The 16,157-nt window shown below is 32.6% G+C and overlaps 1 protein-coding gene and 2 long non-coding RNA genes across 3 annotated transcripts; 2 read left to right on the top strand and 1 right to left on the bottom strand.

The window, feature by feature from the left end:
- Nucleotides 1-7,498: 7,498 nt before the first annotated feature.
- LOC131437525 (uncharacterized) lies at nt 7,499-9,662 on the top strand. The gene is made up of 2 exons (XR_009230770.1): nt 7,499-7,683; nt 9,379-9,662. It is a non-coding gene; the product is annotated as an uncharacterized LOC131437525 (long non-coding RNA).
- On the bottom strand, nt 9,392-10,812 carry LOC131437524 (aldo-keto reductase family 1 member B1-like). Its single transcript, XM_058606927.1, has 4 exons — nt 10,705-10,812; nt 10,552-10,632; nt 10,345-10,487; nt 9,392-10,282 (listed from the first exon to the last, which is right to left on the bottom strand). Exons 2-4 carry the CDS (start codon nt 10,624-10,626, stop codon nt 9,544-9,546), a joined length of 957 nt encoding a protein of 318 aa, XP_058462910.1. The 5' UTR covers nt 10,627-10,632; nt 10,705-10,812; the 3' UTR covers nt 9,392-9,543.
- Nucleotides 10,813-14,514: 3,702 nt separating this feature from the next.
- LOC131436692 (uncharacterized) lies at nt 14,515-15,905 on the top strand. The gene is made up of 3 exons (XR_009230660.1): nt 14,515-14,686; nt 14,747-15,380; nt 15,640-15,905. It is a non-coding gene; the product is annotated as an uncharacterized LOC131436692 (long non-coding RNA).
- The last annotated feature ends 252 nt before the right edge of the window (nt 15,906-16,157 follow it).

The following is a 16,157-nucleotide window of genomic DNA, read 5'->3' as shown; positions in this document are numbered from 1 at the left end:
TCTAATGATGGGTGAAAGAGCGTGTCAATGGGGCTTCAAAATCAATAAGTTTTGATGTTTCGAATGCGTGGAGGTGTTCAAATCGGAGAAAATTTTCTGTTTTGTCGCTTTTGGGAATCTAATGATGGGTGAAAGAGCGTGTCAATGAGGTTTGAAAATCAATAAGTTTTGATGTTTCGAATGCGTGGAGGTGTTCAAATCGGAGAAAATTTTCTGGTTTGTCGCTTTTGGGAATCTAATGATGGGTGAAAGAGCGTGTCAATGGGGTTTGAAAATCAATAAGTTTTGATGTTTCGAATGCGTGGAGGTGTTCAAATCGGAGAAAATTTTCTGGTTTGTCGCTTTTGGGAATCTAATGATGGGTGAAAGAGCGTGTCAATGGGGTTTGAAAATCAATAAGTTTTGATGTTTCGAATGCGTGGAGGTGTTTAAATCGGAGAAAATTTTCTGTTTTGTCGCTTTTGGGAATCTAATGATGGGTGAAAGAGCGTGTCAATGAGGTTTGAAAATCAATAAGTTTTGATGTTTCGAATGCGTGGAGGTGTTCAAATCGGAGAAAATTTTCTGTTTTGTCGCTTTTGGGAATCTAATGATGGGTGAAAGAGCGTGTCAATGAGGTTTGAAAATCAATAAGTTTTGATGTTTCGAATGCGTGGAGGTGTTCAAATCGGAGAAAATTTTCTGTTTTGTCGCTTTTGGGAATCTAATGATGGGTGAAAGAGCGTGTCAATGAGGTTTGAAAATCAATAAGTTTTGATGTTTCGAATGCGTGGAGGTGTTCAAATCGGAGAAAATTTTCTGTTTTGTCGCTTTTGGGAATCTAATGATGGGTGAAAGAGCGTGTCAATGGGGCTTCAAAATCAATAAGTTTTGATGTTTCGAATGCGTGGAGGTGTTCAAATCGGAGAAAATTTTCTGTTTTGTCGCTTTTGGGAATCTAATGATGGGTGAAAGAGCGTGTCAATGAGGTTTGAAAATCAATAAGTTTTGATGTTTCGAATGCGTGGAGGTGTTCAAATCGGAGAAAATTTTCTGGTTTGTCGCTTTTGGGAATCTAATGATGGGTGAAAGAGCGTGTCAATGGGGTTTGAAAATCAATAAGTTTTGATGTTTCGAATGCGTGGAGGTGTTCAAATCGGAGAAAATTTTCTGGTTTGTCGCTTTTGGGAATCTAATGATGGGTGAAAGAGCGTGTCAATGGGGTTTGAAAATCAATAAGTTTTGATGTTTCGAATGCGTGGAGGTGTTTAAATCGGAGAAAATTTTCTGTTTTGTCGCTTTTGGGAATCTAATGATGGGTGAAAGAGCGTGTCAATGAGGTTTGAAAATCAATAAGTTTTGATGTTTCGAATGCGTGGAGGTGTTCAAATCGGAGAAAATTTTCTGTTTTGTCGCTTTTGGGAATCTAATGATGGGTGAAAGAGCGTGTCAATGAGGTTTGAAAATCAATAAGTTTTGATGTTTCGAATGCGTGGAGGTGTTCAAATCGGAGAAAATTTTCTGTTTTGTCGCTTTTGGGAATCTAATGATGGGTGACAGAGCCTGTCAATAGGATTATCAATCAAAAATCAAATCGAATCAAACGAGGTTTCTAAGGTTTCTTTTTTTAAATTTCGTGATACTACTTTTAAACTTGTCAAGCGATATTCAATTTTTTCTCGCACTTTCGATTACCATATGTTTGTAATGTTCGAAAATAAGCCGTGTAGAATTAATTCATATTCATTATGATTCTAAATTCTACAATAACGACCATGTTTATGTTAATGTAATCGAATTTTGAATGCATTTATAGTGTAATGCTTGCAAGGTTATGCTCAGAATAAAAATTATTGTTTATCCATTGTTGGTGTTAGAACGTGTGTTGAAAATAAAGCATTTTTTTGGTTCCAACAATGGTAAATACATTTTCATACATATACATATACATTTGATGTAACGTTCAAGCCATTTAGCATATATATATTATTCGATGGCAAACGATTTTGTTATCAATAGTCACATAAATTATGTTATGGCAATACTTAGTATGCTATATGTTTGATGTTACATATTTTCAACCAAAGCAACAAAAACTGTTTACGCTCCTAAGTTAACATAAGCCTGACTTTGTAATGATGACTTTTTTATGGACATATTTAAGAAAACAATATAAGTTTCATTTAGAAGATTTTTGACAACTATTACCGAAAACCGGATTATAGTGACTTTGTTTTGCCATCAACTAAAAACACTTACAAATTGAAATATTTTTTGCGACAGTTTTGAAGTTTTCGCACCTTTTTTGCACCGTCACTAATACGACCATTACAACACTCCCCAAGTTTCCAATCTGGACAGCATAATATCACTAATTGGCATTATAGTCGCTCTAGGGACTGCTTTAATACCGGCTTTAGCAAAATACATACAAAAGATACAAATTAGAGTTCTAAATTTAAATTTTATAACTGCATTACAATTCATGTTATTACATTTCATAAAGTAGAAATCTATATTCAGTTTCATAATTATTTTCTATCAAATATATACATTTGTTTGATTTTGATTTGATTTTGATTTGATTTTGATTTGATTTTGATTTGATTTTGATTTGATTTTGATTTGATTTTGATTTGATTTTGATTTGATTTTGATTTGATTTTGATTTGATTTTGATTTGATTTTGATTTGATTTTGATTTGATTTTGATTTGATTTTGATTTGATTTTGATTTGATTTTGATTTGATTTTGATTTGATTTTGATTTGATTTTGATTTGATTTTGATTTGATTTTGATTTGATTTTGATTTGATTTTGATTTGATTTTGATTTGATTTTGATTTGATTTTGATTTGATTTTGATTTGATTTTGATTTGATTTTGATTTGATTTTGATTTGATTTTGATTTGATTTTGATTTGATTTTGATTTGATTTTGATTTGATTTTGATTTGATTTTGATTTGATTTTGATTTGATTTTGATTTGATTTTGATTTGATTTTGATTTGATTTTGATTTGATTTTGATTTGATTTTGATTTGATTTTGATTTGATTTTGATTTGATTTTGATTTGATTTTGATTTGATTTTGATTTGATTTTGATTTGATTTTGATTTGATATTTGATTTTGATTTGATTTTGATTTGATTTTGATTTGATTTTGATTTGATTTTGATTTGATTTTGATTTGATTTTGATTTGATTTTGATTTGATTTTGATTTGATTTTGATTTGATTTTGATTTGATTTTGATTTGATTTTGATTTGATTTTGATTTGATTTTGATTTGATTTTGATTTGATTTTGATTTGATTTTGATTTGATTTTGATTTGATTTTGATTTGATTTTGATTTGATTTTGATTTGATTTTGATTTGATTTTGATTTGATTTTGATTTGATTTTGATTTGATTTTGATTTGATTTTGATTTGATTTTGATTTGATTTTGATTTGATTTTGATTTGATTTTGATTTGATTTTGATTTGATTTTGATTTGATTTTGATTTGATTTTGATTTGATTTTGATTTGATTTTGATTTGATTTTGATTTGATTTTGATTTGATTTTGATTTGATTTTGATTTGATTTTGATTTGATTTTGATTTGATTTTGATTTGATTTTGATTTGATTTTGATTTGATTTTGATTTGATTTTGATTTGATTTTGATTTGATTTTGATTTGATTTTGATTTGATTTTGATTTGATTTTGATTTGATTTTGATTTGATTTTGATTTGATTTTGATTTGATTTTGATTTGATTTTGATTTGATTTTGATTTGATTTTGATTTGATTTTGATTTGATTTTGATTTGATTTTGATTTGATTTTGATTTGATTTTGATTTGATTTTGATTTGATTTTGATTTGATTTTGATTTGATTTTGATTTGATTTTGATTTGATTTTGATTTGATTTTGATTTGATTTTGATTTGATTTTGATTTGATTTTGATTTGATTTTGATTTGATTTTGATTTGATTTTGATTTGATTTTGATTTGATTTTGATTTGATTTTGATTTGATTTTGATTTGATTTTGATTTGATTTTGATTTGATTTTGATTTGATTTTGATTTGATTTTGATTTGATTTTGATTTGATTTTGATTTGATTTTGATTTGATTTTGATTTGATTTTGATTTGATTTTGATTTGATTTTGATTTGATTTTGATTTGATTTTGATTTGATTTTGATTTGATTTTGATTTGATTTTGATTTGATTTTGATTTGATTTTGATTTGATTTTGATTTGATTTTGATTTGATTTTGATTTGATTTTGATTTGATTTTGATTTGATTTTGATTTGATTTTGATTTGATTTTGATTTGATTTTGATTTGATTTTGATTTGATTTTGATTTGATTTTGATTTGATTTTGATTTGATTTTGATTTGATTTTGATTTGATTTTGATTTGATTTTGATTTGATTTTGATTTTGATTTGATTTTGATTTGATTTTGATTTGATTTTGATTTGATTTTGATTTGATTTTGATTTGATTTTGATTTGATTTTGATTTGATTTTGATTTGATTTTGATTTGATTTTGATTTGATTTTGATTTGATTTTGATTTGATTTTGATTTGATTTTGATTTGATTTTGATTTGATTTTGATTTGATTTTGATTTGATTTTGATTTGATTTTGATTTGATTTTGATTTGATTTTGATTTGATTTTGATTTGATTTTGATTTGATTTTGATTTGATTTTGATTTGATTTTGATTTGATTTTGATTTGATTTTGATTTGATTTTGATTTGATTTTGATTTGATTTTGATTTGATTTTGATTTGATTTTGATTTGATTTTGATTTGATTTTGATTTGATTTTGATTTGATTTTGATTTGATTTTGATTTGATTTTGATTTGATTTTGATTTGATTTTGATTTGATTTTGATTTGATTTTGATTTGATTTTGATTTGATTTTGATTTGATTTTGATTTGATTTTGATTTGATTTTGATTTGATTTTGATTTGATTTTGATTTGATTTTGATTTGATTTTGATTTGATTTTGATTTGATTTTGATTTGATTTTGATTTGATTTTGATTTGATTTTGATTTGATTTTGATTTGATTTTGATTTGATTTTGATTTGATTTTGATTTGATTTTGATTTGATTTTGATTTGATTTTGATTTGATTTTGATTTGATTTTGATTTGATTTTGATTTGATTTTGATTTGATTTTGATTTGATTTTGATTTGATTTTGATTTGATTTTGATTTGATTTTGATTTGATTTTGATTTGATTTTGATTTGATTTTGATTTGATTTTGATTTGATTTTGATTTGATTTTGATTTGATTTTGATTTGATTTTGATTTGATTTTGATTTGATTTTGATTTGATTTTGATTTGATTTTGATTTGATTTTGATTTGATTTTGATTTGATTTTGATTTGATTTTGATTTGATTTTGATTTGATTTTGATTTGATTTTGATTTGATTTTGATTTGATTTTGATTTTGATTTGATTTTGATTTGATTTTGATTTGATTTTGATTTGATTTTGATTTGATTTTGATTTGATTTTGATTTGATTTTGATTTGATTTTGATTTGATTTTGATTTGATTTTGATTTGATTTTGATTTGATTTTGATTTGATTTTGATTTGATTTTGATTTGATTTTGATTTGATTTTGATTTGATTTTGATTTGATTTTGATTTGATTTTGATTTGATTTTGATTTGATTTTGATTTGATTTTGATTTGATTTTGATTTGATTTTGATTTGATTTTGATTTGATTTTGATTTGATTTTGATTTGATTTTGATTTGATTTTGATTTGATTTTGATTTGATTTTGATTTGATTTTGATTTGATTTTGATTTGATTTTGATTTGATTTTGATTTGATTTTGATTTGATTTTGATTTGATTTTGATTTGATTTTGATTTGATTTTGATTTGATTTTGATTTGATTTTGATTTGATTTGATTTTGATTTTGATTTGATTTTGATTTGATTTTGATTTGATTTTGATTTGATTTTGATTTGATTTTGATTTGATTTTGATTTGATTTTGATTTGATTTTGATTTGATTTTGATTTGATTTTGATTTGATTTTGATTTGATTTTGATTTGATTTTGATTTGATTTTGATTTGATTTTGATTTGATTTGAACACCTCCACGCATTCGAAACATCAAAACTTATTGATTTTGAAGCCCCATTGACACGCTCTTTCACCCATCATTAGATTCCCAAAAGCGACAAACCAGAAAATTTTCTCCGATTTGAACACCTCGACGCATTCGAAACATCAAAACTTATTGATTTTGAAGCCCCATTGACACGCTCTTTCACCCATCATTAGATTCCCAAAAGCGACAAAACAGAAAATTTTCTCCGATTTGAACACCTCGACGCATTCGAAACATCAAAACTTATTGATTTTGAAGCCCCATTGACACGCTCTTTCACCCATCATTAGATTCCCAAAAGCGACAAAACAGAAAATTTTCTCCGATTTGAACACCTCCAGGCATTCGAAACATCAAAACTTATTGATTTTCAAACCCCATTGACACGCTCTTTCACCCATCATTAGATTCCCAAAAGCGACAAACCAGAAAATTTTCTCCGATTTGAACACCTCGACGCATTCGAAACATCAAAACTTATTGATTTTGAAGCCCCATTGACACGCTCTTTCACCCATCATTAGATTCCCAAAAGCGACAAAACAGAAAATTTTCTCCGATTTGAACACCTCGACGCATTCGAAACATCAAAACTTATTGATTTTCAAACCCCATTGACACGCTCTTTCACCCATCATTAGATTCCCAAAAGCGACAAAACAGAAAATTTTCTCCGATTTGAACACCTCCAGGCATTCGAAACATCAAAACTTATTGATTTTCAAACCCCATTGACACGCTCTTTCACCCATCATTAGATTCCCAAAAGCGACAAAATAGAAAATTTTCTCCGATTTGAACACTCGCACGCATATCACCTGCATTATGCAAAATTTATACAATTGTATCATTTGCTCACCCCTTTGTACAATTTTTGCTGATCCTCATCAAAAACGATTTTCTACTCAAATTATTTCTGATCGCATCAGTAATGATTTTTTGGAATTAAAATCTTCTCTGATTTCCTAATTCCATAATCATGATCTTACACGAAATCAAATCACATAAGGATCAGATGAGTGCGATTATGTAACGACGATTTTTCTTTAGGCTAGGATCAGTAGTGATCAAATCAGTAGTGATTTTTTAAAGTTCAAGATCAGTGATCTTAAGATCAGCAGTGATCGTCGATCACTGGTGATTTTTGATTTTTGGTGATTTTTCCAGCCCTGTGATTGCATCGCTTGTTTGTTCACGTTGCAATCAGCTGATTTTGAAGTTCCGATTTTAATCTCATCAAGATGGCTGATAGTTGGGCTGATACCATGTTACTACTGATTCAAATGTCGTGTAAATTTCATTATATTGGGATTGGGGTCATGTTTTGGAGATTCACTTACAAGGCAAACATGGGATGGTATTTTTTCACAACTAAATAAGATAACCAATTTGTTATTAATTTGCTTCTAATTTTCCAAACTAATTCGATCTAAACTGCTAATCGATCTTGCAATGCAAACCAGCACAACCCTACGAGTACAACAAAACAAAGACATTCTAATTCAAATGCTCTATGACAGAGATAGGAAAAAAGTACGGGTGTGTAATGTCAGAGACATAACTGGATGTCGTGAATACGAGTAAAACTGACACGATTTCTTTACACTTTCGAACTCGAATTGATAGTTGATCGATTGTGTGAATTGCGAAACTAAAATTTTCAACGATTTTTGACGTCGATTATCTCATTTCGGATTTGCATATTTCATTGAAATAAACTATCAAGATGCAGTACAGGATTCATTTCTGCCTTTTAGAAGGACAAAATTGTGGAATTCTCTACACGGGCAAAATTCCGATTCTAGAAATGAGCATAACGAGTCATGATTTGGGGAAAATAATATATTTTCATGTTATGATAATACACCATGATTAAAATTTTCTCGGATCATGATCCATTCGGACTGATTTCGATGAAATTTAAACGTAACGCACTCGAAGTTGTTGGGTATAACTTCAGGCGTGTTTCTGCTACGATGGTAACATAAATTAAGGCGTTATGTGTGATTTTTGCAACGATGGTCATTTTTGCAATATAAATTCAGTGAAAAGCAAGACGAAATTCTTTTAAAATAAAATATTCTGTTTTCTATTTTTGAAAAACGACGACGCAAGACATAACGTGTTTACGTGCGTTCATTACTTCAGTTTTGATTTTATGTTTCAGAATTTAAACACTTAAACGAACTGCATGAGAAAACACGAGTGAAACAAGCCTATTAAAAAAAACTCTGTCGAATTCTTGCAAAAAAATCGTCTTATTCATAATATTTAGGTGCATCAATACATCAGCTTGTGTTGTTATATCTATGAAACAAGTTAATCAAAGTGGTTGAACAAAATATTTTTCTGATTTTCGTTAGATGGTGTTCCAAATTCACAATCGAATTAAACGATAGCTCTCGGAATATTATTCTAGCAACAACTATCACATCAAATATGTAATTGATGTTTGTTAAATGAAAAGCGTAGCGTTATTGCTCATGATTTCACGATAAGGTAAAACGATTGGTTTCATGATTTTCTAATCATAACAGCAGTAACGGATTTCTTTCCGTGTACGATATTTAGCACAGTTCGGAACATTTATCTCGAAGATTTTCGCACAGCGAAAAGTGCACGAAGCAAGTCAAATTATTTTGGATTTTCACTAAACTAAAGATCCGTAGATCCGTAGAAAATGTTCGAATCCGTAGATCTACGGAGATTTCCGTAGATCTGACATCGCTGCTTCTCGCCTTGACGACCGGAAGGCTAATGAGATCTACGACCTGAGCGTTTGGGGTTTTCAACCACGCAGAAGGTGCGCTCTCCGATGCCGCCGTTTGTCTACTTTCATCTGCCCCGATGTCTACTTTCATCCAACGCACGAGAAGAAATGATCGATTTTCGACCACGGTTCCCCTTTTATATCGTTCAGTTGAAGATATGTGCCTGACTACCTCAAAATCGTCGTCCTTGCGCGAAAAACCCAAGCAAAAGTGAAGAGTTTTCCGCGTTGTTTTCAAAGTTTGAGAAAACTTAATTTTTTAGTTGTTTGTGGTTATCTCACACTGTTTAAAATATTTTCCTAAATTCCTGATCATATTTTTGATGAAATAGTGAAAGAATTATGTTGCTGCGATTAATACAAGTCGAGATATTCACGATTAAGTTCTGCCCATTCTTCCATATGGCTAATTTTGAAAAGGCGCCCCATAGTAAAGTAAGTCGTATTCACGACAAAAGAAAACTTCACTAGTACTGTGATATACTGCAAAATATTTATTTCAGTCGACGACCTTGAAAATTCATCGCGTACTTACAGAAAATAACATCTGCGCTAATTTTCTCACACGCAGGCGCAATCAAGCTAAGATGTTATCGTGTCGGGTCATCCACAGCCGGCCGCGATTATTCTTCATTCTCAAACGGATGATGCGGATGTCCGAAAGCTCCAAACTCGGGACATATGCGTCCGTTCCGTTCGAGGGCCGCCAGCTGTTTCATATCTTCCGCGGCCAGTTCAAAGCCAAACACATCGAAATTGGAAGCGATTCGAGATTTAGTTACTGACTTTGGGATCACTACGTGTCCCAGCTGAATCTGATAACGGATTAAAATCTGGGCCGGTTCTTTGCCATATTTCTTGGCGATAGTTTTAACTGTTTCATCGTTTAGCAAAACTACGTCGTCTTCCGTTACCCATGGCCTAGCCGGGGACCCCAGGGGGCTGTAGGCTGTTACAATAATTTTGTTATCAGCACAGAAAGCTGTTATCTTCGACTGGTGGAGATAAGGATGATTTTCAATTTGGTTGGTTGCCGGTTTGATTCGTGCTACATCTAGCACTCGCTGAATTTGTTTAGTGTTAAAATTTGACAGGCCAATGTTTTTCACTAGTCCAGCATCCACCAGTTTCTCCATTGCCTTCCAAGTATCTACGTAATCGGCATCGGAAAAGATGAACGTTTTCCCATCAGGGCCAAAGGGGAACAACTCATCCCCTTCCTTGTAACCAACGGGCCAGTGAATAAGATACAGATCCAAATAATCAAGTTTGAGATTCTTTAGTGTATTGCACAGAGCTCCTTCAACCAAATCCGGCCGGTGAAAAGTGTTCCACAATTTACTAGTAATAAAAACGTCCTCCCTGAACAGTGACAATTTCTTTAGAAGATGGTTTTTTCGTTTACTACTAAATTTAACTACTACCTTTTGATAACTCCTTCCTTAATTTTGGCCGCAATTCCATCACCCACCTCGTGTTCGTTTTGATATACGTGAGCACAGTCGATATGACGATAGCCGGCGTCAATAGCATCCTTAACAGCTTGTGTAACCTCACCTGGGGGCGACTATGCGATATAGAAATCAACATTCAAATGAACAACCCGGGCATTGTTGTTTGAAAATACTTACTCCCCATGTTCCGAGTCCAATCATCGGAATGCTGTTAGCATTGTCGAAAAATGCCAGTGGAACCTTCGATGTCATTGTGTGCTATTGTTAGGAAAATATCGTGTAAATCGTTCAATGGATGATGAATAAATGGAAAGTTTTAGTTCGTCTTACCGATGATCCTACTTTGGTGTTGGCTCAAAACAAACTGAATCGTTCGGGCTGAAGTAAGCATGTTTTTGTTTAGATAAAGTAGCATGCGGTATAGTAGGCGACGATGTTAGAAAGTATAGCTGATATACAGGGTGATCAAGGATTGGTGTAGAGAAAATCATTCGGAGCAAAATTTTGAGACCACGATTTAAGGATTTGTTTTAAAAATTGTTTTTTGACGTTCAATCAATCGGAAGAGTTTTGGAAAAGTTTATTTTTTTATTTCACATAGACAATGCAGATGCAGATACTCCGAATAACTAATTGACCTTGGATAAACTATCTTTAATTTAAAACACCTTAGACAAGCTGTACAAAGTGCACTTCCTCAAAAAATGAAATATTTTTGTATCCATCCCTCATCACCCTGTAGATGTAACGACTTCCGAGTCCCCGACGAAAATTGTTTTCTGTTAGTAAATGATTGCTAATAAAGCATTCGGTTCGCACTTGATTATATGACGACGCTTCACACTATCAAACCCGTCAACACACGAGTGTTCTGTTGTTATTGCCATTCAGAAAGTCGACAGTTTTCTTTTCGCAAATAGAATGGATAAGCAATTTTTTTCCAAAAAAAATCATGATGTCGAAAATTCTTTGTATCAGTATTGGTGGTTTTGGAAACTACCCTCTTCTAAGTTGTGAAGTACTGAATTATTTTTTGTTATTGAAAATCTTTATATTGTTCAGTAGAAGCTATGAATTTTCCGAAATACTTGGAGTGTAGAAATTGTTTTTGCCTTTCTCATATATCCGGTATTACAGCGCGATTAGTTAAAATGTTCAATTTCATAAGTATTTTTTCACAAGCGATAGCAAAACGAGGTGTACATTTTTATAAAACTTACTGCTAAATTCATCTAGTTGGTAGATCTTGTTAGTTAGTAAATATATAAAACTACTTTGGGACTACTAGTCCTCGGTTTCCGCTTCCGAAAGCACCGATAATAGTGAAGAAAATCTCCAAAAACGGTACTCACCTCGATTTCTCAGCAACGGTTCAGCCGATTTTCACGAATTGTTGAGTTCTACCAGTGAGCCCACACTCACTGGGTATGCGGAAGTGACCAATGAGTGAGTTGACAGTTGGAAAGAGAGGCAGAAAAGAGACAGCTGATATAATTGATAGCAGATCAGAAGTTGTGCAACTTAATCTAAATTAAAACTTATAATCTATTGTATCACAGAGGTTTATCACAGTTTTGTTAATCTATCACAGATAATATCGGTTTATAGCGATACGTACGAAATACGAAAAGGTAATTAGTACAGTGAGTATATGAGATAAACACCTATAAACACATTTGAATTGATTTAAATATGTTACATTTAGCCGGAATTTACACTTTATAATAATCAGAGTGAAATTGAAAATTGGATTTGCTATATTTCATTTGGTTAGTAAAACGTGAATTGAGCTATAACTAAACCTAAACTTAAAATTAAATTCAACGTAGACGGAAGATTGTTCGCGTCGTTGCCAGTGGAAACTAGGGCTAGCACGAGGTACAAAAAAGGAAACCAAACGTTGTAAGATGTTTTGAATTAAAATTAATAATTTACTAATAAATAAATAATTACAGTTTTAAGCTGCTACAAAATAAAGCTGCTATAAAAAAGGTTTTTTTTATTAGAGATCTCAACACGAATCATGATTCATATTAAAGATCTCATTGTCTTTAAATATACTGTGAAATTTCATAAAGATCCGACTTCCGGTTTTGAAATTATAGGGCGGTGAGTGTCAAAGCATTTAAATCGTCATTCAAAATGACGATACAAAACTAGTACGCTACGGTATGTGCGGCTTTGCTCCGTTCGCAGCGTGCTTTGTTCAATTTCGTGCAGCGTGCAGGGTTGCCACATTAAAATTTATATTTTCAGGTAAAAAAAATGTAAATTTCTTTTATTCACTGGTTAGTGTTGTTAAAAGATCATGATAACGATGCTTTTCTATAAAAGTACACTTATTGCCTTTCTCATATAGAAAGTTTATGCAATCACTTGAAAAAAATACTAATGAAAATTGGCCCAGAGGGCTAAGTGTTCTATATAATTCGACACAGTTCATCAAGCTGAGCAATATATGTGTCTGTGCATGTATGTGTGTGCGTATGTGTCAAATAATGTCACCCAAAAAATAAAAAATCTCGTAGTCCCATAGGTTGCTATTGAATTTCACACCGTCATTTAGAGCGATGATGCAAAAAAGGATAATATTCTTCTAGATTTGGCTCAAAACCGATTCAATTTGTAGGCTATATTAGTTAAATCATATTACCACAACTAGCAGCATAGGTCGGTGGATGCATTTTATTATCCTAAAATATCGACAAAGGCATGGTTCAGGGGACTGGATGTGAGTCGGGATTTCATTCGTGTGATGTTCAGACTCACGTCCAATCACTACACGTTAGATGCACATCTCCTTCGAATTGGACTTTCCGAGACTAATCATTGTGCTTGTAGCGAAGGTTATCGCGATATTGATCATGCCGTTTGGACATACGTGGTGTATCGTGATGTCAGATCTCAACTAATAAATTCCTTGCGTACTCAAGGTAGACTACCCAGTGTCCCAGTTCGTGACATTCTTGCTTGTCGTGACCTTCCTTACATAAAAAACTTCTTTATCATTTCAATGAGTCCATTGGAGTTCCAATTTAAGTTATATTTTATGTTAGACTGTTTTCTCTTCCATGAGTTTAACCAATGGACAGCTATCTTACATTGAAGAGAAGTGATGAACTTTTACAAACAAACCTGAAGCAGTAATAAGATCATGTACAAAATAAATGTTCATTTTTAATGTAATTTATAATAGCAAATCACTCGATAACAGTGCTTAGATTAACTAATGAATTCCGACATACTAATATGATATTCGAAATGTATTAGGTTTAAAGTACTATGTATTATGAATGCTACGTCGAAGAAAAACGTATATATGAAAAAAAAAATCTAGCAGCAGTGGTGCCAGATATATTAAAGAATGAGCCATTTTTCGGACCTTGTGCCGGTTTTCTTTTAATAAATTTTTCTACAAATGTCGGATTGTTTTGCAGCTTTTCTTTCTCGGTAAATTTTCCACAAAAATGACATATGCACCGATCTTTAGAGTTTATAGATTGGTATCCAGCCGATTTTTGTTTAAAGTCAATTTCCCCATACTAAATCCCGTACAAACCATGAAATAAACCTCGGGCACGAAAATATAGTTTCACCGATCGACATAGTTTGCATAGTTTTTAAAGGACCCAAAAGGAACAGAAAAAGTTTGGTGGGGCGAGAAAATAAACCTTTTCATCTTTTTCCCATACAACCTTGTCCCACCCTACTAAGTTCACGGAACATTTTGACGTCGGGTACGTGAGTAATATTCGGCTAAAAAAATTATTAAATTAGTCTTGACGTCTACCGAAGTTGATTGATCGTCTGAATCGTGTTTAATGCAGGCATTTCCTGATGAAAACAAACCAATCTCATTTGCATTTGTGGTTGTAAGTGAGAATAATGTCGTTTTCGCTTATGCCCCGTTTACACTTCTGCTGGCTGCCAGCATGCTGGTGTCAGTGTACTGCCCTCTTAGGAAAAAAACGTTCAAAGGTTATCCTTCGTTGGTCCAATACATTCAATTATTGGACCACCGTTGAACGTTTTTTCCTAAGAGGGCAGTACACTGACACCTGCATGCTGGCAGCCAGCAGAATTGTAAACGGGCCATTAATGCTAAACCTAACCAGTTTCTACCAGCCCGTTGGCAAGGATAAGGCGCTCAAGCAAGTGCTATCGTAACCAACATTTGGGGCATTTGGTGGGCAATCAAAGCGTAAACAAACATTCGAGCATTTCAAATCGAGTAAAATCGATGTTTTGTGGGGAAGTGCGTAAATGATCGATAATTTGAGGGGTAGTGCGGTAAAGGGTACTGAATAAACAAGTAGTTTGTAATATCAAATTATTTGTTAGCCATTCTTCTTAATTGTTTTGGTTTTTACAGAATGATGCTGGCCACAGCTACATGACGTCATAGTAGGAAGCTGGTTTCTACCCTAACTGCTGTCAAACCGTTTGTTTGAAGCGAGTTTCGAGGCTAGTTTCAACGTTGTTGAACTGAAAATCAAGTCAGTTTCAAACCTGGTTTTTATACCAGGTTTGCTCAAACCCCCGTTGCTAAGTGCGAACCAAACACAGCTTCGTGGAAAGTTTTTGTTTGATGAAACTACCCTGGGTCAGTTCCAGTTTTCTCAGGCGAAAATGACATAAATATGGTTACATATCAAAATCTAATTTCATATCCAATATTATACTAAACCTTTTTTAGAAATACTCGAAGATTTGTTTGGACCGGCAAGTATCATCTTGAAAAGCTTTCATCTTTCATTGAAAGCCGCTATTTGTAAAGGTCCACAATATTATTCAACATAAAAACATCTGAACACACACTTTCAAATCCATTTCTGAGTGCCACGGTTGGCGTGGTAATCGATTTAAAGCGATACTTGCCTGTCTGTGCTCGTGTTCGCAAATAAACTTATTTTCAACCTGTCGCAGTTGGCACTGAACCAGTCGTATCATAGTTACGGTGTTGAGAGTTTGTTGGCATAAACATTGTCCACCCGGTATCAAACTCGGTGAGTGTATAAATTTAGGAAAACTTGAAATCATGAGAAGTATTTTCTATCGCAACGAGTCATCCATATACCGGCATGTAAATATTCAGTCTGTCAAAGATTTGATATCATTTGTTTGCTGGAACAGTATATCAATATTCGCCATCACGTATACAGTCATTCAACAATGTAGTGGTTTCAAGTACATTTTTTTCAAAAGCATCGCTCGTTATTCTCTTTCGATTATAAATAGTAATCATCAGTAGTCGACTTCTTTCAGTCGTTTTGCACGTGTTGTTGGTGTCTGTAGCATTCTCGGCACTGCAGAGAAGACCGTCTGACCCGGCACCTCGAGTATCCATCTAATCTCGCAGCTAGACGAAAGGCAGATAAGAGAAAAATGGCATCCAACGTACCACGGATTAAGCTAAACAACGGCCTGTCGATTCCCATTCTCGGACTCGGAACGTGGGGCGTAAGTACAGAATTTAATTACCTTTCCTTCTAGAAATATGACAGCAATAGCGTGGGTTAGAAATCGATTGTTTCGCAATATTTACATGAAGACTATGATTCAGTAAATATGTAATATACTACTTATAGATTACCTTGTTGACAGAGTCGTGAAGCTATCATAGGAATCGAACATTACTTATTTATTATCTCTCAGTGAGACGTCCTACTGATAGAGGCAATGACTATGCAATTTGGTTTCTATTCATTTGTTTGCTTCCACGAGGTTTGATTGCATTCAACCGGTAAATTTTTAATGTCGCATGATTGAATGTGAATCGGTGC

This window comes from Malaya genurostris, chromosome 3, assembly GCF_030247185.1.
Source record: "Malaya genurostris strain Urasoe2022 chromosome 3, Malgen_1.1, whole genome shotgun sequence".
Lineage (NCBI taxonomy): Eukaryota > Metazoa > Arthropoda > Insecta > Diptera > Culicidae > Malaya > Malaya genurostris.
Note: the sequence above shows the minus strand (reverse complement) of the source record. Positions and strands in the feature narration are given on the sequence as shown.

Bases quoted from the DNA above. Each gene is read 5' to 3' on its own strand.
- LOC131437524 (XM_058606927.1), bottom strand. From the start codon at position 10,626: ATGACATCGAAGGTTCCACTGGCATTTTTCGACAATGCTAACAGCATT. The intron at 10,488-10,551 runs GTAAGTATTTTC...TATATCGCATAG, and splicing joins TTGGACTCGGAACATGGGGA to TCGCCCCCAGGTGAGGTTAC. The intron at 10,283-10,344 runs GTAGTAGTTAAA...GTCACTGTTCAG, and splicing joins AAGGAAGGAGTTATCAAAAG to GGAGGACGTTTTTATTACTA.